General features: G+C 37.6%; 1 protein-coding gene across 5 annotated transcripts in view; it reads right to left on the bottom strand.

Moving 5' to 3' along the window:
• Positions 1-23,779, bottom strand: part of znf512b (zinc finger protein 512B) — a 35,536-nt gene that overhangs the window by 5,515 nt on the left and 6,242 nt on the right. For 3 of the 5 annotated variants that reach the window (XM_023332385.1, XM_023332382.1, XM_023332389.1), the window contains 13 exons: positions 12,568-12,647; positions 12,286-12,414; positions 11,858-12,027; positions 11,487-11,764; positions 11,307-11,378; positions 9,533-9,667; positions 8,725-8,852; positions 7,606-7,698; positions 5,405-5,503; positions 3,632-3,886; positions 3,223-3,546; positions 2,563-2,664; positions 2,285-2,347 (listed from right to left, as the gene is read on the bottom strand). In XM_023332385.1, coding sequence (XP_023188153.1) covers positions 2,285-2,347; positions 2,563-2,664; positions 3,223-3,546; positions 3,632-3,886; positions 5,405-5,503; positions 7,606-7,698; positions 8,725-8,852; positions 9,533-9,667; positions 11,307-11,378; positions 11,487-11,764; positions 11,858-12,027; positions 12,286-12,414; positions 12,568-12,647 — 1,928 coding nt within the window. Of the gene's footprint in view, positions 1-2,284; positions 2,348-2,562; positions 2,665-3,222; positions 3,547-3,631; positions 3,887-5,404; positions 5,504-7,605; positions 7,699-8,724; positions 8,853-9,532; positions 9,668-11,306; positions 11,379-11,486; positions 11,765-11,857; positions 12,028-12,285; positions 12,415-12,567; positions 12,648-16,382; positions 16,480-23,779 lie in introns of those variants that run through there. The other 2 variants (XM_023332406.1, XM_023332396.1) reach the window with 2 other exon arrangements.

Here is a 23,779-nt window from a genome sequence, read left to right as displayed (position 1 = left end):
TGTGTTCTTCAGGGATGTGTTTATCTCCTTTATTGAGTGTTTCAAATTTATTCATGAATGGATCATTGTGCATATGCCTAAGTTTGGTTTTCGTCAATCTATGTGTTTTTGTGGTCATATGGATATTTAACATTAATCTTAATTATTAATCGTAAACTGAGAAATACAAGTGATGTAAATAAACAATAAAGGCCCAAAAGACATGTTTTATAAAATGTTATAAAATATGCACATTTTTAAAGGAATAAATTAGTACACCTACATATTTATTCCCACTTAAAATGACAAGTAGTGAGGCAAACGTTCCTCAGACTGATGTCAGAGACTAGTTGATAAATTGCAAGAAGTATCTCGTTAAAATTACTTCAACCAAAGGGTTACACTGGCTGTAAGGGGGCAGTGTTTCCCAATTGTTCCTCAGTTAGTAGACACGCTGATGTTTGTTGATATCTTTTGTTCAATGAGTAAGTAAATTACCTTTTGGGGTTTATCTGTAATAAAATTACAATAACCAAACAATAAAACAAGATTTAGACCAATATGTGAACTTTTCTGTCAGAAGAACTGAATATTTAATTAGTCCGACATTTTCTATGAGACTGAATGAGTCGTATCAAGCTTTACAAGTTTAAGATTTCCAATGACCTTTTCTTTCAGATAAGCAAAGAGAACTCTTAATTAAAGGTTGTCTTATGAGATATGAGTTCTATGCCTTATCATATCTGTTCTACAGTATGTAGGCCTGTCACGATAGCAAATTTTGCTGAGCAACTAATTGTCTCAAAAATTATTGCGATAAACAATAATATTGTTTGAAGAGCTTTTTACACTGATTTAATGAAAAAAAAAGTAATAATGCATGCGATTTCCTGCCAAAGATAAATACACTTTATTTTCAAAAGAACACTTAACACTGGAACTGATAAACAAAATAAAAAAAGCAACCAAAAACAAAAATAAAATGGATTCTCAGTCTCCATTAACAAAAAATGTACTTGAATAAAAACTAAACAACATAAAGCCAAAGTGGAAATAAATACTGCATTCAACCAAAAGAGTACAGATTATGAAGTCTGTATACTATATTGCACTTCAGTAGTCATTAGATTTAGATAGAGAAGACGGGCACATCCGACTACCTGATGCAATAGTTCACACTACACAATTTTCTGCCCCGATTTTCTCCTTACGACAATCTTAGAACGTTGGCCGTGCAATTTCGTAACCGATCATCCTGTAGTGTGTGCTGTGTTACAATAGATTGTCGTGGCTGCTCCGATCTTAATCAGGGAGCTGAGACTGGGACTGTTAACGCAGCCTGTTGAATGTGACAGGCAGCCAATCAGAAAGCGCAGATTCCCCTCCGTGCTTTCTGAGGGGAAATTATGGAGGGGAATCCCAAACAACTGACACAGGGCAACCCGAAGTCCAGCGGACATTGGAGATGATATGTGGAAACAACATTAATGTTTATTCAACATTTCGTGCAAAGAATACAGAAATGACAAGGGGAGGAGTTGGAGCTAAATTGTTACCGCTGTTGATAAACCCGGTAACTTTTCAGCTGTTCTTCATTAACGCGACATAAATAGGTTATGATTTTCATTTAGTCAGGACTGAGACTAGCCACATGCATTGCAGGTAGATTGTAGTAAAGCATTGATTAATGCCTGGTTTTAAAATTAGTTAACTGGACTTGTAGCCATTATTTTGTGCCCTTTGCTGGACACCACACGGCAGGATCGAACCTGATCGAACAGTTATTTCTGTCGGCTAATGTGTGATCTCTCAGCTTTTGAAAGTGGGCCAACAGTCGGCCGGCAACTCTAAGATCATGTAGTGTGCACTGGGCATTACGCTAAGGAAATGAGGAAGGGAGAGGTCAGTGGAGCCTTTTTTCATTCAGTGTCATCAATAGAAAGAGAAAAAGGCCAGAAGAAACGATAAAGCCCTTAATTAAAATGAGGTCGATAGTTTTAATTTATTGTGCGATTTATTGATTTATTGTTTATCGCGACAGGCCTAGTTCTATGGGGACAGACATGAGCATCAGATTCTACTAAATTACCTACTTTTTTATTTTTTGGTGATGAATTTCAACATTTTCTTTGACCTATGTTGACTACAGACAAACTGAAGAGGAAACATCTGGTCTGGCAGATGACCTCAGGTTCAAATATTGGATTGGCTTCTATTTGAGTACATTTCAGCTTATATGATGTTGTCACAACAGATAGGTGTGATTTAGGTAGTTGATAGAACTGCTGCAGATGGAGGTCTGTACCTGGCTGCAGTTGGCAAGGTGTGCCTTCAGCCCAGAGACGCTGGAATATACAGCTTCACAATTCTGAAGTAAAAACAAGAGCAAGGGATCATAATGAGTCAGTGAACATATTTATAAAACTCTTATTATAGTTAAAAAAACTGAAGTGATTATTTAAACCTCTCCTTCATAAATAAAATCCCAGAAATAGTTTACCCTTTCTTTTTACAAACTATGTACTTTAACCAAACAGATTTGTTTTCTGTGTTTTGACATGTTAACAAGAGGAATTTTCATACAGCATTTGTGCAGCAAATGAAGCCCTTCTCCTTCACTTGGTTCTTCCAGGTCTCCAGTAGCTCTGGGCTGAAGTTGGGGAGGCCAGGACGAGTGTAGTTCAACTGTACAGAAGAGAACATTTTTCCTGAATTGTTAACTGAAATAAAGTTTAACTCATTTCAATAGATATTTGTCTTTCTTTTTTGCACTTATGTATTCATGCTGTCATTAATCATTTACCACAGTGCATTGCAAACATCTTCACATTACTTCAGATTTTTTACATTTTCTCTAGGTATTTCACAAGCCTTAATCTATTTACAGGTATTTTATGTGGCTGACCCAAGCAATGTAGTGCATATGCTAAAACGTGTGGTGTGTAGACATGCATTGAACTGCCCTGTATACACACCTTTATAGAACATTTAAGGGCATATTTCTAAAAGTTTTTCAAATCTCATTCTCAATAGATTGAGAGTGTTTGTGAACATCAATGTCTAGTCTTGCTACAGATTCTCAACTGGATTTAAACTAAAACATTACATTGTTCCTCTGGCTGTACGTTTTTGTTTGTTGTCCAAATAAAATTTACCGAGGTTTGTGTTTGTGACATGACAAAATGTAAAAAACTTTTATCAATATGAATATTCTAGCCAGCACTGTATGTAATGTCTCCTCACCCTTTTGCTGTCAGGCACCAGGTCGTCCTTGATGCGTCGCTTGGTGCCCCAGTCTTTGGCCAGCTCATCCTCTGCTATCTCCTGCAGGTGGAACACGGCCACCTGAGCAGACTGCCGCCTCACTCGGCCGCTGGGTGTCCTTTCAAAGTCCTCCCCCTGATTCTTAATTTGTGCTGCTTTCTCTTTGCTTTGTTTTCTCTCCTCTTCCTTTTCCAAGTCTCTCTCTTTAGGCTGGCTGGTTGGGATTTTCTCCGGCCAGTCTTTCCTCTCGAGCAAGTTTTGCTCTTTTTTCTTCCCTACTAACGGAGAATCTTCAGAGATCCCCTGGAAAAACAAAGACAGAACTCATTTGGGAGAAATTCTTGATGCTCCGACAATATTTCATCAGTCCTCTCAAAGATCCACTTACCCTTTCCTTGCCTGTATTGTTGTTGGTGTCAGTGATGTTGTTCTTGTAGTTATTGGCATTTGTCGCTGTCGTGACGGTGGTGATGGTCGGCGGGTGCTCAGTGCGTATGTGGTAGTCTCTGCCTGCCTTGGAGCGGTAGCTCTTCCCACAGTGCTGGCACAGAAACACAGGCCTCTCATCATCAGAAAACTCTCTTCCACAACGCTGCTGGTGATACTGGTAGCCCATCAGACTGGAAAAGTGGGCTGAACAACCCTGTGTATATACATATATGTGTATGCGTGTATGCATGTTTGTGCACAAAAGGTTTGTAAGATGGTGTGACAACAATGACAAGAGATGAGACAGGATGAACATTTAGCCAGGAAGGCAAAAAATCTCAATGTTAAAAGGAACAGTATTACTGGATTTAGTCAGCGGTTTTTAGTTGATGTTTGACAGGTGGTAATTTTTCTGTGTCCAAACATGTTACTACTAAACATCAATCAGGCAATCAGTTTTTCAAATTTCCTTCTTCTCTGCAACCTTTTGTAGTCCCAGAAACAGGAACTGAGTGATGACATAGCTTAGGCATCATATCAGAAATTAAAGTAGAGGAAGTTGAAATCATTCTTCCAACACATTTTTCTTGTCAAAATGTCATGCCTTTAGGAAGCTGGAAGGAAAGATGTTTCTACAGAAATCAGACTGTCAATATGGAAGCGACACAATCCACAAACGTGGCATGGATGGATGAAACCTAGCAAAAAGATTCATTCGTCTATTGGCTTCTTCATATTTTGTGGAGTCACAACCATAAATTTAAAAGCAGTTTTTTTGGATTTTACTTGATGAATGAACACAAAATAATGCATAATTGTAAAGAGGGAGGAGCACCATACTTGGTTTTCTTTTTTTTTAACAAATAAAAATATAAAAATGATAGAAGATTACCTTTCATTGAAATTACAGCTGCACATTTTGGAGGGTATGTCTCTACCAACTTTGCATATCTGCAGACTAAAATCTTTGCCAATGGAGTATGCTGATAACAATTTGCCTCTATTGACGCAGTTTTTCAATATGATAGTAAATATATGATATGAGATTAAAATAATTCAACTAATAAAACCAAGGAAGTTCTTTGTACTGTATTTAAGATATCAGAGAAAGGCTGAATACAGACACACTATTCTTTTCAGATTTTTATTTGCCAAAACTGAAAAGCATTTTTTATTTCCTTCCACTTCAGTCATGCACTACTATATATTTCTGGTAACCTAGCACATAAAATTAAAATAAAATACAATGATGTTTGTGGTTCCAATGTGTTAGAACTGGCAAAAATTAAAGGGGTCGGGCAAGGTATGGGCAAATGGATGGATAGATGAGTAAAACTAATATAAAATTTGTCAGAACATCCATCCGTCCGTCCGTCCGTCACAGGGACACAGAGGACAAACAACCATGTACACACACAGTCATTCAGGGAAGACAGTCTAAACAAGATCATTTTTTTCCATACTATCATTTACTTAAGTTATTTTGATATTAAAAATACTAAAATTAATTTTCCAGACTGGATCGGAGCCTTGTAAAATGAGAGTGGCACATGTGAGGAGTCTGAGAAAAAAAGACACCAAATCCAAACCGGCAAATGTGGAAAAGGGATTATGTCACTTTAGACAGCAAAACTGACAAAAATGTGAATGACAGATGTTTAAAAAAAATTATGATATATGATAAAAGGCAGAAAAGAGACAAGGCCATGGAAAGAACTAGAGAGAAGAATACCTCAGTAGGACACTTGATTCGTCCCATCTGTTTGAGCACTCGCCGCAGCCGTTCTCTCTCTTCGTGCTCGTTGCCCGTCTGGCCTTCGCTCCCTGAGGGCTGAGGAGGAACAAACACACCGTCATATAAGCTTGTCGCACCACAACACCACCCGCTTCCTCATATCACAATAACATTGTACCAAGAAAGCATCTTCTCCCTCTCATTTGTTCACACTGTGGCAGGATCATTGAATGATTTCATGGTGAGGCTGTTACTCAAGGCGTGTTTGTGACAACTGTCAAACTCATGTTTTAACTTGAATGTCGCCTGGTGCCAAACGCAGCCAAGACCAGAACAACAGATGGTAAGGCTGCCAGATAGAAAAAAGAAAAGTGAGGCACTGAAAAGAGTCTGGACCTACTCAGTAATCCCAGGGGGGTTAACTTCACGTGTTTACTCAAGCGTAAAACGCTCCATGAGACACACGGCATGCAACTCTGCATCAGATAAAAGGTGAAGGTAAAGAGGAGATGCCCTTTTATCTCAACAATAATGTTTGCCTGCAGATTGAGCCTGTGATTTACACTGACGGGCAAAAAAAGGATAGCTGTGCACCAACATGCATTATTAATTTCTCTAATATATATAGAACAAAAGAAGAGTGAGAACCACCAGGGGAGACAAAGAATTACTTGTCCTGTGATGGACTAGAGGCCTTTCCAGGGCACAACCTAACTATCGTACAGACTATGGAAATAAGGTTTTTAAATAGCCTAGTCCATGTACAAACACTTCAAACACAAAGGGCCAAAGGTCCTGAAAACTACATGCTACAAAAATACCAAATTACAGCACCAGTGGTATGCAGCTACTATAAACTAGTATAGTTTATGGCTGCAAAAATAGGGACAAAAATAAGTCAATTAAGGGTAATATTAATAAAATAACCACATCAATATCAAATACTTATAAATAATACAGTAAAAAGAATCGCTACACATAAAAAAAAGGACCAGAGTTCAAGTTAAGGGCTGAAAGATTGACAGGACATTAAAAAATGATGCTTCTATAAATCAAAGCCACTAGATAAATAAATCTGATTTAGCAAATGCTACTGCTGCGGTATAATGTTCTTTTCTGCAGTAATGCCTGCATAAATATGATCAGTGGAAATACCAACTTGCCTTACAAATACATAATAAATATTTTTTGCCATAAATAATTTAAAAATAGGGGTCGCTGCTGTGGCTAGAGTGAGTATGGTAACTGTCCTTCAATCAGAAAGGAACAAGTTTAATTTCAGCTTTCCATTACTTCAGTCAGGACCTACTCTGAGATTTGGGTACAAAAACACAAGTGGCAAAACTATATCCAAAATACTGAGATCTTTTATATTTTCACTAACTATTTATGATCATGTATAAAATATGCTGTGCATTGTTATTTTACTGAGATAACGTGCCTTCTCATATCTCTGAAGATCTTACATACCTAACATGCTGAAGTCATCTCCACTGAGTTGAAAGGATGCCAGTAATGTCTGGCTACAAGTCCCTTCAGAAGATATATGGCTGATTCGCTCAGTTTAATTTTGCTGGTGCAAATGGATCATTACTCCAAAACTACCAAGCATGACACACTTCATAAATATACATGTACGAGCCCATGTATCAGCTCCTTGGAGCCTAGGTGCTCACCACCTAGCGACATACTACAAGCCTCAAAGTTTACTGCCTGTAGAGTCGTTAATTTTTTATGATACCTTTACAAATAAGCAGCTTTGAATTATTTAACAAACTTCATTGCAGTGTCATTGCTCTAATGCAAAACCGGGCATGATAGTATCTTAATGAAGCTCTTGGTCGACAGACTTAAGACAGGTCCAGAAAGAAATAGGAGCAATAAAACAAAAATGCCATCATCCAGGTTATGAGTTCCATTACAATTGTAAGGAATTAAAAACAGAGATGTATTTTACTGAATGGAAAGATATTTAAACATAAGGTATAACTTCATGGGCCCAGATAAGAAGAAGCACATCAACGCAAGAAAAAGTCAGAGCAGTTTCCAAACAGCTGAAATTCTCTGGTGTCAAAACACTCACAAAACTCTCAAAACACCCAAAGCACTTTCCTCAGGGTCAGGCTAAGATTGATACACAAAGAAGACACAAGAAGGTGTGCATTTAACACAAAAAAACACAACACATGCCAGAGTACCTTGGTGCTGTGTTCTGCCATGGTGTGGTAGTTTAGACCAGCTTTGGACCGGAACTGTTTCTGGCACTGCTGGCACTTTAGGGCATCCTGGAGCTGAGGACAGAGAGGGCCAAACAGAGAATCATTTACATACCTGAAACAAAAACTAAAGTTGGCTTTTCACTAAACTGAATCAATCAACGCACAAACATGTAGTCAGCAATCTGGTCAGTTCTCATAAAAAAACCCAACCCCTGAGGTATAAGATAAAAAAATTATTACAGTACAGACCAAAAGTTTGGACACAGTTGTGTCCAAACTTTTGGTCTGTACTGTATATTACAACCAGAAACTAGTAAAAATACTGCACAGGCTGGAGATGCTGGCAGATTTTATTTTCATAGTCATCTAGTGTATATACAGTACAGTTGTCACTTTAAAAAAGCCTGATTGCGTACAGATGGATTTTTGTTATAAAAGCCAAAATCAGGCCCTGAAAAGGCAAATTTGGTTCATCAACACAAAAACAAATATAACATGTAAATGTAATCTAATTAGCAAGGTCTGCCTATGTCATAAGATGACTCTGGAAGATGGAGGATTTGGTCTGCAAATGGCATAGTTAACTACCGATCCACAGGGAGGGTGTCACTATATCACTGCTGATAATACAGACTCAGCACCTGAAAAACATTGTGGTATTTCTGGATCATATCTGTACAATGTAGAGTTGAAATTTAATGGATGAAACAGTAATCGAGGTAATATGCTTATTCACTATCATGTTATATCGCATAACATCACAGAATATGCAAGGAGTTATTAGAGGTCACACAGAATTATAACTTTGAGAAACTACTTATTATGGTTTCACAGTATCAATATCATGGTATCATGCTTCTTTAGTGTTAAAAATTTAACACTAAAAATGTACAACAACTAATGATGCTACTGTTACAATTAATTAGTCAGGCTATGTGCTCTGGTCCGCAGCCAGATCTTAGCATCTAAACAAACATGCTCATTGTAGTTTGGTAGCTTTAGTCATAAAACAGTGTTCCCCTACCAAAATAGAATATTGACCCAGTTGCAGTGAAGTTTTGGTTCTCTGTGTGGTAGACAGGTGTATTTCTTGCATACCTTCTGGCAGATCTCCATGTGTTTCTTCAGACCATGGATTGTTTTCCTGGTGACAATGGAGCAAGTCGGGCACACCACTTCACCTCGCTCCGAGATTGTTCGCTGCCACTGAGTGTCAGAAACACCACCTGAGCACAAATGGGAAGCAGGAAGGCTTGTAAAATGCATGTAAAATATTAAGGATTAGGAACATTTTATTGCTTAATGTTTACTCAGTTTAAATGAATCTATCAGATCTGTTTTAAAATTCCCAGAATCACACTGAACAGACGAGCCCAGCGAAAAGCAGTACGCGCAATGTCAGATAGGAAGAATTAATTAAATTTCTACACCCCTGTAAAAATTTAATGACAGGCTTCCTAGTCCGGGTAATTTTAAATGTAGCTTTGTTACACACTAGTGACCTTTCTCCTACGTGCTTCTTACATAATAATGGCTGGGATCTGGTCAAGCTACCTCTCCATCCTGAGTAGGATGAAGCAGTCACAGAAAATCAAGAAGCGAACAAATTTAAAGCAGGAAGTACTTCAACATCTAACAAAATTAGGTGGTATTGCCCAAATTAATTAAAAAAGCAAAAATCTAATAAATCTCAGCTTTTGAAATGCTGTGGCTTCATTAAAAAAACTATATGGAGGGTGAAGATTAGATTCTCTTATAAACTATGCATTAAGACAATATATCTGAGCAAACTTAGACATCCTTTTTTGTTTTTTCAGATTTTGTATATAATCAGAATAGGTTAATAAATTTTTTTAGGTTCCCTATTTTTTATTTATTTAAGGATTTCATAGATCTTGGTTCTCACCCGAGCTTGCTGTCACTGGCTCTTTCTTGGAGGACTGAGCAGATGAGGGTCTTCTCTGAGGCTCATCGCTGAACCCACAGCCCTCTGGTCTCTTCACACGACCTGCCTTCAGCTTCTCCTCGACCTTAGTCATGCCTGAAATGCACATACAAAAGATACAACTAATGTAGTAATTAATTTGGACAATAAAGTATTTAAAAAGAAGTGGAGAAAAAAATGACAGTGAAGAGAAAATGATGGTCAACGATTAGTAAGAAACCAAAGAGCTAAACTTTGTGTACGATAGCAAAAAGTAAGAATGACAATCAACTGTAAATATATATTACTTTAGTAGAATTAGTGTTTTGAAAAAGTTTTCACATCACCTTGAGCTTTTGTACATTAACTCCAGTAACTTCTATTTTTTGTTTTTATATGAATGACAGTAGATTAAAATTGTGAAGTATTAAGAAAATTACATTTTCCTGTCCTGTACAGTTAAAAACCTGAAGAGTCTGACTTGTAGTTAGTCAATATTTTCTTGAACTGTTTTGGGGTTTGTTTCTATCTGCTTTGCAAACCTAAAGACATTAAATATTTAACTTTCTTAGAAATAGCTCAAACGCTGGCAGAAATAGCCTCGATCCTTATTTTGAACATCGATTTTCAGGTCAACAGAATCTCAATTGGATGTATGTCTTGGTAGGTTTGAAGTTGTGCAGTAATCTCCTTATTTTTTTAATGATGGATTAAATAGTTCTCTGTTGAGCATGACAATGGCTCAGGGATAAAGTGTGCGACCCATATATAGAGACCTTGGACTTCGATGCGGCCGTCACGCATTCCGAGTCCTGGCCGGATGACAATTGTTCCTTCCTGACAACTGTCAAATAAAAGCCAGTAGAGCCAATAACAGTTTAAAAAACAAACAAAAAAATAAGCAGTTCTCTGTTATCGCCTTGCCAATTGCCTTGAGCTTATAATTAAAATCAGTTGGTTGGGTTGGATGTTATTTAGTGAAATAATAGTAATAGAGCTTGAATGCAAATCCTATGCAAACTTTTCAGATATTTTTTTTGGTGAAAAAAAATTATGCCATGTATCATCTTATCCTACTTAAATTTATGCACTACTTTGGCTTAGACTGTTATATACAAAACCAATAAATTGCACTGAAGTTTGCAGATATAGTGAGGAAATACTGTACATGAAATACTTCAGGGGTTATGAAAACTTTTGCAAGACACTGTATACATATCTATGAGAGGCAGCCTGAAAGAGAGCAATCTGTCTTGCAAAACGGCAGATGAATTGTTTGACATGTGATGAGAAGTGCTTTACAGCCCGAATATGCTACATGAGTCACTGAGTATTTCCAGCATATCAATGAGACAAAGACAGAAGGAGGTTGGTAAAGCTGTGTATGTGACTCACTGTTTCATTTAGCCAGAAATGAAGCATCTCAGCAGTTGCCACATTAACGCTGTTAAAAGACTAGCTCCATTGATCAGTAGCAATAGGGAGCATTCACAATGACACAACCAAATGCAATTCTCTTGAAAGGGCCTAAAATCAACTCTGCAGGGACACAGTGGTATATTAGTTCTCCTTAGAATTGTATAATTAAATAAAACATCAAATAATTCCTGAGGTCTTCTGTAATCAATGCTGATTCTGTCTACGCAGATGATCTATTTATCATCTTTATAACCATGGTGACATGGTAATTGAAAATGGTGGTAGAGTGCAAATTTCCATTAGAAAGGCTGGATTATCTGCAGCAGCAGGTGTTTACCTTTCAGCCCAAATGTCCCGGATATTGACGGCTGTTCTCCGGTGAATTTCTTGGGAGTTTTTTGCTTCCGTCCTGGACCATTAAAAAAAAAAAAAAATACAAAAAAGGAATTGTATCATTAAAGACGTAGAATACACGACAAACACAAAAGTACATTACAACATTTTGCTGCAATCTTACTGTGCCTCATTCGCTCTGGATCTTCGTCGGGGTAAGAGGAGGGAAGACTCCCGCCTTCACTTTCACTCCCTCCTGCGTCGGATGATGTGCTTTGTGACTGCGACTGAGACTGAACTGTGTGCGACGATGGGTGAATCTGCTGTGAAGCCGGGATCTGACTGTGTACTTTCCTCTCACTCTTGAGGTGGGTTAGTTCTCCATTCTGAGACGGTGCGGAAACCTCATACGTTTTTTTCACCTTAAAGAACACCGGCGATGGCGGACTGTTCTCCATAGGCCTAAATTCACACACCGAAGGAACAGATGTAGGCATTAAAACACGTAAAACATCCGCCTGGTGGTTTTGGGTAAGAATTTGAACTTTCAGTCACCTTTTCTTGATGTTGGATTTGACAGGAATCTTAAGAAGCTGCTGTTCCTTGGCGTCCTTGCTAACTCTCTCTGGGTGGTTCCACAGTTTGTGCTTCTCCAGCCGTACTTTTGTGGCAAAAGCTGCCTCACAGTAGGGACAGCCGTGACTCAGCTTCTCAGCTACAGTGGGCTGAAGAAAGATATCATGAGTGGGGACCTAGATTAAGCTCTCGCCCTACACATTATCCAATATTAGTTGGTGGTTATTATTTAAAGCTCTTAGGTAACTTAGAAGTCATTCAAGAAGAAAAACATAAATTGTATTTCTTAACTTCAATAGTTGTATAAGATTCAATTGCGTTTCTTGAATCTTTAGACCTTATCGGAAGAATCCAAACAGAAATAGCCAGCGAAATAGCAGGAAAAGCAGCAGAGGCTAGTGACTCACTCCTTGGCAGCGTTGATAGTGGTATTTAACGCCATAGATGCTGGGAAATTCTAGCCAACAGCCTGTACATGGACATTTAACCCTGGAGCGGCGCTTGAACTCTTCCTTCCATTGTATTATCAAATGGGCCTGCATAGACATGATGACAAAAGAGTGAGAACCAGCAAATTCTTTTTTTTTTTAAATTGGTTTATCTTGCAGACATTATCAAGAAACTGTCTTCTGTTAAGGGGTAACAAAGCCCAGATAACGCACCCAGACATGTCCAAGAGAGATACTCACAGGAATGCTCCTAAGCTCCTGACCGTCAGTCTTAGGCCGACCTTTTCTCTTCCCATCTGCTTGGTCGTCACACATTAAACCTGGAAAAATTAGAACAAAATATCTTTGGGATAAAAGTGTCGCCACTACTTCACACTTAATAAAAGCTTGCAAATTGCTATGACAAAGTTTTGTGAAGTGTTCCACAAACCATTTTCACTATCTTTTAGTTCAAACAAAATTAATGATTCACAATCACTATAGAGGTTGAGTTAAGCAGGTAGGATAGACAGGTACATGAGGGATCTCCTAAAATCATGCACAGTGTCACATCCAGTATTTTACACTAGTCCTTCAGCAGAAAAAGTTTTTTTTCTTTACAGACTAAGAGCCCAATACCTTGAGATGAAAATCTTGGCAGTTCTGTTTTTAAGATGCAGACTGCTTTTATCTTCTAGAAATATAAACAGTTGAATTGTTGAAACAACCAGTTAAAGATTAAATTACTCTTTCAAACTAATGTGAAGCTTCTAATCAGCAGCAATTGTACTTATTTGATAGGTGAACTGATTTGACTTACTAAAATAAATTTACTTTTCAGTAATATTCCTATTTATTTGATAGAGCTGTGAATTGTCCAAATCTATTTCAGAACAATTGCTTTCCTCCTGCAAAAATAAAGCAGGTTTTGGACAGAAACACACACGAGGAGGCGCTTCACCACACATACAGAATCTGATATCATGGGATTCCCACAAAAACAAATGGACTGACTCAAGTGTGTGTAAACACAGAGCTAAATGGAAACCAGGGGAGTCACATGTCAGTCTTTCTTGTGCATTTCCATGTGTAAGTATGTGTGTTTTTGCATGAGTGTGTGAAAGTGAAAGCTGTGTGAGCAAAGGATATAAATTGCAGGAGCTTGAATGAACCTCTGACACAGCAGACTGCAGACTGACTGCCTCAGCTCACTCTGTTCTCTCTGTTGTACCCTCTTTCATCTCTGATATTGCTGCTTTCCTCTTTACTCACCACAAGACTAAGTTTCTCTCTTTTCTCTCTCTGCTCTTGCTCATCTTTCTCGATGGTTCCACCATCTCAGTACTGCTCTTTTCTCTGCCACAATTAAAACCCCCACACTCCCTCTCCGTAGCACACTGCTACCTGAGTAAATCAGCCCAGACAGATGAAGAGTGTGCTCCGTACAAGACTGTATGCATGACTGAAAAGGTGAGAAAAGAGGGAGAAGAGAATAAAAAGGATGTTGAAGAGGGAGAAGGGAATTTCACAGAAGAATGATTCTGCCTGAACATAATACTGAATGACAGTGCTGCAGGTAACCCTGGTCTGCAAAATGTGTCTTTACATATGCTCTGAATCTGACTACATCGACATGGCAAGACCAAGAAAAGCCACACAAAAAACAACCTGGAAACCTGTGTTTCCAGGTTGTCTAAAAAAACAACCTGGATCTTAAATACTCCAAGTTTGGAACATCTCGCAAAGCACTTTTTCAGTCCTCATTTGAAAGTGGAAAACATTTGGAACAACTGCAAATCTCACAAGACCTGTCCGTCCACCTAAGCTAACAGAGATAATCAGTCAAAGTGGTAGTGAAGAGGGTCATGGCAACTCAGAAAACATTGTACATCATCCTAAACACACAATGCCGCATATGAAACATGGGAGTGACAGCATCATGCGGAGGAAGTTATTTTCTTCAGCACAAAGGATGGCTTGATAAAACCTTTTAGACACAGCTGTATACTTAGTCTAAGGTTCAGTCTACAGTTCAGTGAGCCTCAATCCTAAATCAAAGCACATTCAACTACTAGTTGTGACCGCCACAAATTTGGTGTGTGAGACAAAATTTAAGTTTGTTCCCTACAAGCAAAATGCTATGTATGGAAGAGAACGTCACCCTGAAAACACAATCTCTGTGATCAGAAAATGATGGTGGTAGTAGCATTCTGTGGACATTTTGTTTTTTCAGAAGACAAAAGGAAACAGAATCTGCAAAATTTTCGGTCTCTAGGAGTATGACGCAAAGTGTGAGACATACCTCTCTTTTGCAGCTGTAGCAGAAGTGAAAAGCTGCTCTACACAATATTGACTCTTGTGGAGGAGAGTTAAGTAGAAATGCACGCCACTCTTTTTTACACCTGTGCATCATTTTCCTTCTACTTCACTATTATTCACAACTTTGTGGAGATCAATCGCATAAAATCTTAATCAGACACACTGAAGTTTGTTTTTGCATCAATGTGAAAAGGGGTATGACAGATTTTGCAAGTCACAAGAATTACACAGCAAACTTTTAACACCTCCACTTTCTTTCTTCATCTCTTGTTCTCTCAGACCCAAACCCGCAGACAAAGACTACTGAAAATGTTTGTGTCTAATCTCTTTTTGCAGACTCATAACATTAAGTTAGTCTGAAAATAACTGAAAATAGAGCAAAATAGAATGAGAAGTAGCACAACATTGCAGACTTTAAACTTCAAATACTTGCCAAAATGTGTAAACATAAAAGCACACAGTCCTGCACAAACAAGTACACAAACCCATTACCAGTGTGTGTGTGATGTCAATGCATTGATATGAGTGTATTAATATTCTCCAGGCACCAGAGCATTTCTCTATTAGCTGGGTAGCAGCTGGAGAGGTGATGCACTTGGCAAAGCTGCTCTTTTGCTGGGAATGAAATTGAGCTTGCATTCTAATTCTTGTCCTAGAAAATAAAGGCCTTGAAAAAAAACAGCATAATTAATGAATTTTGCTCTTGGGAAAGATATGATCTTGTTGCTATGGGAATAACATCCACTTATCTTACCACAATTAGAGGCCTCTTTAGTGAAAGCAAAACAATCTGACTCAAATTTTGTAAACTGCGCTACAATGCAAACAATCAAAGCCTGTTCTGCACATAAATTATGCTTATGAATATAAAATGTTAACTCTTCTCTTTTGGATTATCTTTGTAAATAAATTACAATCTTTAAGCAGAAGTTTTAAGTTTGGAGCACACTGGTGCTCTGATGTTCCAGCAATCACGTGCATTGTTTTGGTCTGAAACAAAGCAGGCCCATTGTGTCAAACCCAAACCCCGGTTCTCATGCACAGGCCACAGGGATAAAACAGCTGTTCTGCTAATGTCAGAGTGTGATTCGCTCCCAGCTGCCTGCAACTGTTGCGCCACACTGTTTAACACTTGAAGGCGTGCAAGAAGAGAAAAGAAAAGTAGAGAGGACAAGAGTCAGGACACAGGAGTCCTGGCAGCTGTCTAACGATCTCAAATAACCTCTGCGTTCTCCTAGCTACGCCTGCAACTGCTCTCTCCCTTAGTGCAAGCGTTCACACATTACCCACAAGCACACACCCCTACACACAGCAGTATGCACGTACAGAACAGCCATTTGTTTTCCTTGACAAACACTTACACAGAAACCTTTGTCTGTGTCTGCACAGTGGGCTACAGACCTACTGTAGTTATAAACAAACATTTGCCACGAACACATGCCTTGTGGAATGAGGGCATAGTTTCACTACTTCCTCAATCTAAATGGACAAAAGGTGAAGAAACCAATTCACCTGGGTTCAGAACACAATGCTTACAGTAAGAGTCTGCTGCAGACAATGTGGTTTACATTAAAAAAACTGTTCTCACACCTCTCGTTTCATATGCACTCATGTTTTTTTACTACTTTCCACGACCGCGTATACTGTATTTTCTCTGCATGTATTTTCTCTGCATGTATTTTCATTTCCTCTCTCTCTCACTCACTCCATCACACACACACACTAAGCGCATTTCTTCCTCTTCTTCGTATACGCACCTCCTTTCGAAGACGTCCCCATATTCCCTCCCAGTCAGATCTGCTTCCAGAAAGTGAGTAAGACAGAGAAGTGAGGTGGAGCAGCGCCAGAAGACACTGACTTACTGAAAAGAAAACCAGACTCTGTCAGTGCGACGGGCTCTCAGACTCATGCTGTCTTTGTCTTACTGCCCTCCCTCTCTTTCTTTTTTGCCCCACTGTAGCTGTGCTTTAGCTAAGCACTTCCATGTTTGTTCACAACTAAATTGTCTTATTATAGGAGAAGATGATCTAACCCTAACCTCAGGAACCATCATTCCTTTCTTTGGTGGAATTATCTCATAATGTAAATTTTTGCTGTTCATCAACAGAAGCAGCACTAAAACAGAAAAAAAAGTCTTTCAAATGAACTCAACCTTATTCTCTGATCTTGATGGCGAGATGATCTTTGCAAACAGGAAACTAAAGAAACCTGCTACCTCAACAGGTCAACAGAAATATAGCTATAAGAAAGCTTATACGCTAAATAATAACTAGTTACTGATAATATATCCCAATTTTCTTACAAATGTAACATAAAACAGAAGAAGATGTTTGAATTACTTTAGATCTTGTGTTATCTCACTACTCTGCCTCAGTTCAATTAGTTACATTACAACTCAAAAAAGCTCAGTTGCCATTGGACACGACATAATGTACTAAAAACTACTAAAAATCATAACACCATATATTCTTGTGTAAATTCTAAGCATTATATGTGGAAACTAAAACAATGAATGATTAATAGACAGTTTCACAGAGGCATTGACAAAGGTAGGTAGGTAGGTGGGTGGATGGATGGGTGGAATTGTTATTCACACTTCCATTAAACATTTCTACAACAGACCCACATGTGCTACATTGACATTAATATTAGAATGTACAGCCCATCCAAGCAGCTCATGTGCAAATGGCTTTCTGCATGTAAAAACAATGCTACTGTATGCTCAGAGTGCACAACTTTCCGTTGATTTGCAGGTTTGCACTCTCATGTTTCATAGTGCGAAACTGACTCAGAGTGGGAGATCCTTGGACCACATATTTTTAAAATTAGTAGCTAGCGTGAGAAAGCAAGTGTCCAAATGAAAAACTACTTTCAGGGCGCACAGTGCCTGAAACCACAGAATAACGACTCATTCTTTGTAAGAAGCGATGACTACCAGTTTAATACTACCGCTAAACCACACATTACACAGCCAGTTCAAAGGAACAGACATGGTTAAGATTTCTGAAATGCAATCTGGATACTTACAAATTATGCATTGATCTTACAGCTGTTTTTTTCCATGCTTTTGCAGAACTAATGTGGTATAATGGGTTTAAAGACTTTCAATCACAATAACTCCAGCTGGCTGGTCACATATGTATAATTTCAAGGGAAGGACAAAAATAAAGGAGGAAAACGAGCTGACAAAAGAACGAGCTAAATCTTTGCAAATGTATACTCCACCAGCAGCTCACAGTGGGGTTTTTAATCGTTCCATTACATATAAATAAGCATAAAAATGACCCATGTTTACAGAACAAGCTATATAGTCCAGATACATAAAAGCCAGACACCGCCTGCTACAGAAAGCCTGCCGCTCCCTCCTTATGGAAAATGACTCCCAAACTTAAGATTCTTTCTTCTTACCAATCTGTTTGTCATCTTTTTCACAACTGAAAAACTCCACAAATACTACGTACTAGGATAATGAAGCTTATAAATAAAATTTTAGGAACCAGGCAAAAATACCCCCAAATATTCTCCATTTTATTAATTTAAACAAAAGACAGTTAAAGAGATGAAGGAAGGAATTTGTTTATCCATCCAGAATGGGACAAAATACATCAGAGGAACTGTGAGTACATGGAGAGAAAAGGCAAAAAACTGATGGAAACAAATGCAAATGTGTAGTTTTATCAAATGGCAGCTGTGTGCCAGAAATGAGGGTCTCACAGGGAGAATGGTCTCATTCTGCCTGTTTAGAACATTGATGTTTGCACATACGGACATCAGGCTGAGATATTTAAAATCACCAAAGGTATGGTTTCCTGTGCTAACATAGTCAATATAATATTGTAGGGAGATTCGAAACTTCTTCTGAGGCCATTGTCTTCTAAAGAAAGAAGCTCATAATGAGTGAACGAAATTTGTGCAGCACCTGGTGCTGTTTTCTGTACACTGAAAACACACTTCATGTGCCAAAATACATCTTTTGTTTGCCCTTATTTTTTGTAAAAACAGTCCAGACCAGTCAAGATATAGACAGCACTCATATCCTGAAGGCATGCTGTGCTATGTGGTATAAATCTGTTAGTAGCTGACAAGTTTTGCAAGGTGGGGCCTCCATCTCCATGGATTTATTTGTCTAACACATCAACACCCACGTTTGATTGGATCTACCTCTTGAGGAATTTGAAGGTCAACACATCAAAATTATGCAGTTTAAACTGTTACTGAACCATTTATCACTTCACCTGTCAATTAACATAATGTTATTTCAGATCTGTGTATGTCCATAAACCAGACTGGGTGAATATTTTTTCCATATAACCACATACGCCAGTGGCTTTCCACAACTTTTCACAATTATATTTAATGATAAACTGTATGTTTATGTTTTAAGCAACAGAAGACATTGCAACTGCACATTTGACAACAGAAACTTCATATTTATGGGTCTTTATTTTGTGCTCCAGCTGTACACATTTGACAAATATCACTCATTTGTCACAGAGATAAAATGTTTCAACATACTTTTCCATTTTTAATAATTATGATTATGGAACTTTTAATTAATGAGTTAATACGTTCATGTTTTCATTCATGACCTTTATACAACTATTATGATTGTTGTGTCTATGTTCCTTGCTTTTGGATTTTAAAGGAGCTTTTGGAAACTCACCACTGCTTGTATGATTCTGAAATTTGTCCAAGTGGGAGTCTGTTTAGAGTACCCACCTTGTGACAAACCCTACCCCTTATGTGTTAATTGTCTGGCTTTCTATTTGTAAATGTAAGATTGGTTGTTGTGAACTTCTTTTCTATTTTGCACCTTTTCTATCTATATGCAAACAGTTCCATGTTTTATGATGACCCTGATGAAGCCCACAAGTTTAAATGTGTTAATCTGTTGAAAGAGTTGCTTTTTCGATGTGCTAATTACAATATTGCGGCGTGTGCAACATTTTGAACATACTGTATTCAGAGGGTGGCTGTGCTGTCAAGGTTTTGTTAATAAAAACGGCAGAAGAGTTTGTGGGCAATGTTTCACAGGCTGCAACAAGAAGAGATATCTGCCCTATTTGAAAGTTCGAGCCTTGACTTCAAGCCTTATAGGAAGACCTTTGCAGAAGCTTAAAAAAAAACTGAGCTACTATTATGCAAAATACTACAGACAATGTGCATTACTTTTAGGTAAGAAAAAACCCCACAGTAAGCACAAAAACTCATTAAAATAGCAACAAAAACATCAAAAAAGGGAAACACACTGACTTTTTAATGGTACTAAGTTTTTAGTATCTTATTAAAGCCTTTTATTAAATAAAAATATTAATAATAAATGATTTAGTGGCAGTGGAAAATTCGGATATTTTCTAAAAAAAATCAACTAAAAATTGACATTTTACTATTGAGTGCAGGTACGAGGTTGGAATGTAAGCTTTTCAACTGTATCTTATCTGAGTTGCTCAGGTGGGTCATTATGAGGAAGAGGCTTAGTTAATAAGACTAGTCTGACAGGATAAGCTAGTGGTGGCTAATCCTGAGTGGGAAGCACCAACTGTCAAAATACCTGCATTTGGCTGCAATCACACAAAGCTGCATCAAAATAATCACTCTCAAAATGACTGATGGTAAACATGGCAAATAAAACAGGAAATTTAAGGCGCATTAATATAGAACATCAGCAGGAATTAAGGAAGCAAGAAAACTGAAAGCTCAAAGCCGTCAAGATGCATGAGGAACACACTGAAACTTAGATGTTGATGGAAAATCTTATAAAAAATATGTAAATAATTTTTTTTAAATGTTATCTTGGAGTTTGTGTGTAAAAGTTTAAATATGAAAAAATCACAGTGGGTTAAAATACTTACCCAGCAATTTGCAGCAGGTAAGTGGACAAATCAATATGAATTACTCCGTCATACTACCATTGCAATGAAGCCTTGATTGATGAGTATAAAAAAAACTTAATTTGACATTTTTAAAATTGTAGAACAGTGAATTCTATGTAAATCATTTCTGCCCAACATCCTGTCTTCTGCAACAGTGAATATTCTGCTGCTACACTGATGTGTATAGACATAACTTTATGAAGAACATCTACAGTTAACTAACTGCACAACGGTGGCAGAAAGCTGCTTACATTTATAGATTTAAGCTGGCTCATCTGCTCAAATATCTGTGAAATTCCTAAATTAAAATATAAGGTACCTACAGTATGTACACTTACAAAATCAGATCAGTCAAAATCAACATATTACTATTTTTAATGTTTTTTAAATCTCATTATGGCGCCCTGAGGGATGTCACTTTTATATTCTGGAAAAAAGAGAATATTTTTCCTATTCTTTACATTATTTAACATTGAACATGCTGTATCTAGCGTGTCTCAGAAGTCGGTTTTGAGCTAGGAAATATATCACATATAATATAATTTTTGTTTTCTGCATGCTGCAGAACAGTGGGACTAGATATTTGTGTATGTGCTGGCTAATATTAGCAATAATATACCAAAACAGCATATTTCTCTCCATTCAGTATGTTCAAACATTGAAGGAACATGTCCACAAACAGATCTACAGAACTTTTGGTGCTACTGGTTTATTTAGATGCAAACACGATGAAGTCCACGCCTGCATTCTGTGGGCGTGCGGCCATCTTGAATACTAAACGTCCTCAGCAAGCTCTGACTGTCTGAGTTGTATTGTTGCTTTTCTGCCTGGGAACTCAGAAAATCTGACTTTGAAGTACAAAGATAATGCAGCAGCATACTTAATGTAATTTGAATATCTTCTGGGTTGCTTTAGGTCTAATCTGGTTTAAAAAGGTATTAAAAATTAATACGTTAATATCTTAAATAATATCTGCTCCATATCTTCTACTTACTTTGAAAGACTTTCTTGAAGGTATACCACAGAACCAGACATTTTTTATTTCCTTTTAAATGGTTAAGTGTTCTCTGAGCCTGACAATATTTTTTGCAAAGACTGACTTAGGAAAGAGTCAGCAAACACTGACTTTTTGCTAAGCCTGCAGTTGAACGGAGCATTTTAAATAACAGATTTATGTCTATCTAATCAAAAGAAATAATAATACCAGGTTTAAACACAATATCAAAGGGAAGAAAACATAAAACAACAAAGAAAAATGTCTCAAAGTCAACCTCAAGGACCACATCCTCCCATGTGATCTGTCTGGTGTGGCAAGATTAAAGCTTAATCACAACACTTTAGGAACGCATGCAAGCCGATCTGAACTTATTATCTTCATGTTTCAAAGCACGAAGACTTTCAGGAAACCACGAGTACATCGAAGAATGGCTTAGACAGAGTTTGTTTTCTATTATTTCTTTGTGCTAAATTTTATTCAGGAAAAACCATTAACAAACAAAAGACACGAAATGAAAAATTAAACATAATTAGTCTGATAAAATTCTTGTTTATTCCAATGTTTTAAGCCAAACCAGCTGAGTGAAACAGTGTTGTCGATGAGAAGGATGTGCTACACCAATAGTAAATAGATGTATAAGTAAATAAACTTATAGAACACTTTTCTTGACATACAGACCATCCAAAGTGATTTTTCCACACAAATATTCACACCAAAATGCAGATCAGCAGATCACTTCAGGTACATTGTCTTGCACTTCAGTGAGAAAAATCTGGAACCAAACTCACAACCTTTCAACTGCACAGCCGTCACCTCATTCTGCAGGTGCGTCACTCATTCTCTACCCACAGGATCACATATAACGTGTCCTGTTTACAGCTAGAGGAAATTTGTTTCACTAATAAGACAATAAAAAGCAGATTCAGTCAATTATCAAAAACCTTTATATAGATTTTTTCAGAACTCAACAGTAATCTTTTCTGGATAGTTTTTGGGGTTTGATCAATCCCATAGTTTTGGAAGTTTACAAACATCATACTGTAGAATATTTTTACCTCACTATAAGTCACAATTCCTATAATGGAAAATAATGCATGGGACTGCTTGAATGTGATATTTGGAAGGTTATTAGATTTCAAGAATCATACATTAGTCCTTTGTGTGCCAATACTGCATATGGTCAATTGCATGGATTCACTTCACTGCCACTAATCCTCATTCCTTATGCAGCAATAGATTGTTTGGAAAAGAATGGAAAGGAGTGCGGACATTATGACAGAAAACAAACAAGATGAGTTAGGAATGCAAGGGTTTTACCATAACTAATAATACCAATATTTAATCATAACTTTTCATTACATCTATTCCTAATATCATCTAAGCTTCATACAACTTCTCCTGAAACAACTTTAACAGCTAATTGTTTTAGATTAAGATCAGAAAGTTTAGGCTAAATAAAAATAATAAAAAAACTATGTACAACACTAAACACAATGATTTAATTGCACTCGTATCCCTGGGAAGCTTTGCATGCGAGTCAGAGCAAATCAACCGTAGGAAAAGAAAGCGGAACATATGCACACACTGTAGAGTATGAAGTTACCTGGAAAAGTCCCATAAAAACCTGGACCAATTCATCACCTGTGAAAACAGTACTAACACAGACGCACACACGCAAATTCCTAGTCATGATCTGCAGGGTTACTCATTAAAGTAGTACATTTGTGTAACTTCTAGTCTTACAGTAAGGAGAAAATGAGGAGACAGCCACCAACTTTTCACTGATGGATCTATAAACGTATCTTTATTGAGTAATAAAGAATAGGGGAAATCTATCAAATATGACACTTTGAGAGCTTGCCTGTAAGAAGCTGCCGTTTTAAACTGACTCACTGTCTTCCACCAAAATAAACACAACATGAAACCACAAGACCAGCACATTAGTAGGAAGCAATATAAGAGAGCATGTTCTGAACTGGTGCCAGCAATCAGATAAGGCAGATAACTGGAAAACGATAAAGAAGGGATTTTTATAACGACTTAAATGTGTTTTTTGTTTCTTACGTTTTCCGTACTCCGGGCTTCATCTTGGTGAATAAGGTTTGTATTGACGCCCATAAAAAGCAGGCACCACCGAACACATGCAGGCCCCCGCATGGATATGAAAATACAGCCTGGGGATTTTACTAATAACAAACACAATGAAGCACCTCTATGTCTGGAAAAAGGAGGCTATTTTGCAGCAACCAAAACAACTGGGTCATATTAGCACAGACCCAGCTTT

The sequence above is a fragment of the Xiphophorus maculatus genome, chromosome 1, assembly GCF_002775205.1.
Source record: "Xiphophorus maculatus strain JP 163 A chromosome 1, X_maculatus-5.0-male, whole genome shotgun sequence".
In the NCBI taxonomy this organism is placed as follows: domain Eukaryota; kingdom Metazoa; phylum Chordata; class Actinopteri; order Cyprinodontiformes; family Poeciliidae; genus Xiphophorus; species Xiphophorus maculatus.
The sequence above is the reverse complement of the archived record's forward strand: the minus strand, read 5'-3'. Positions and strand labels throughout refer to the sequence as shown.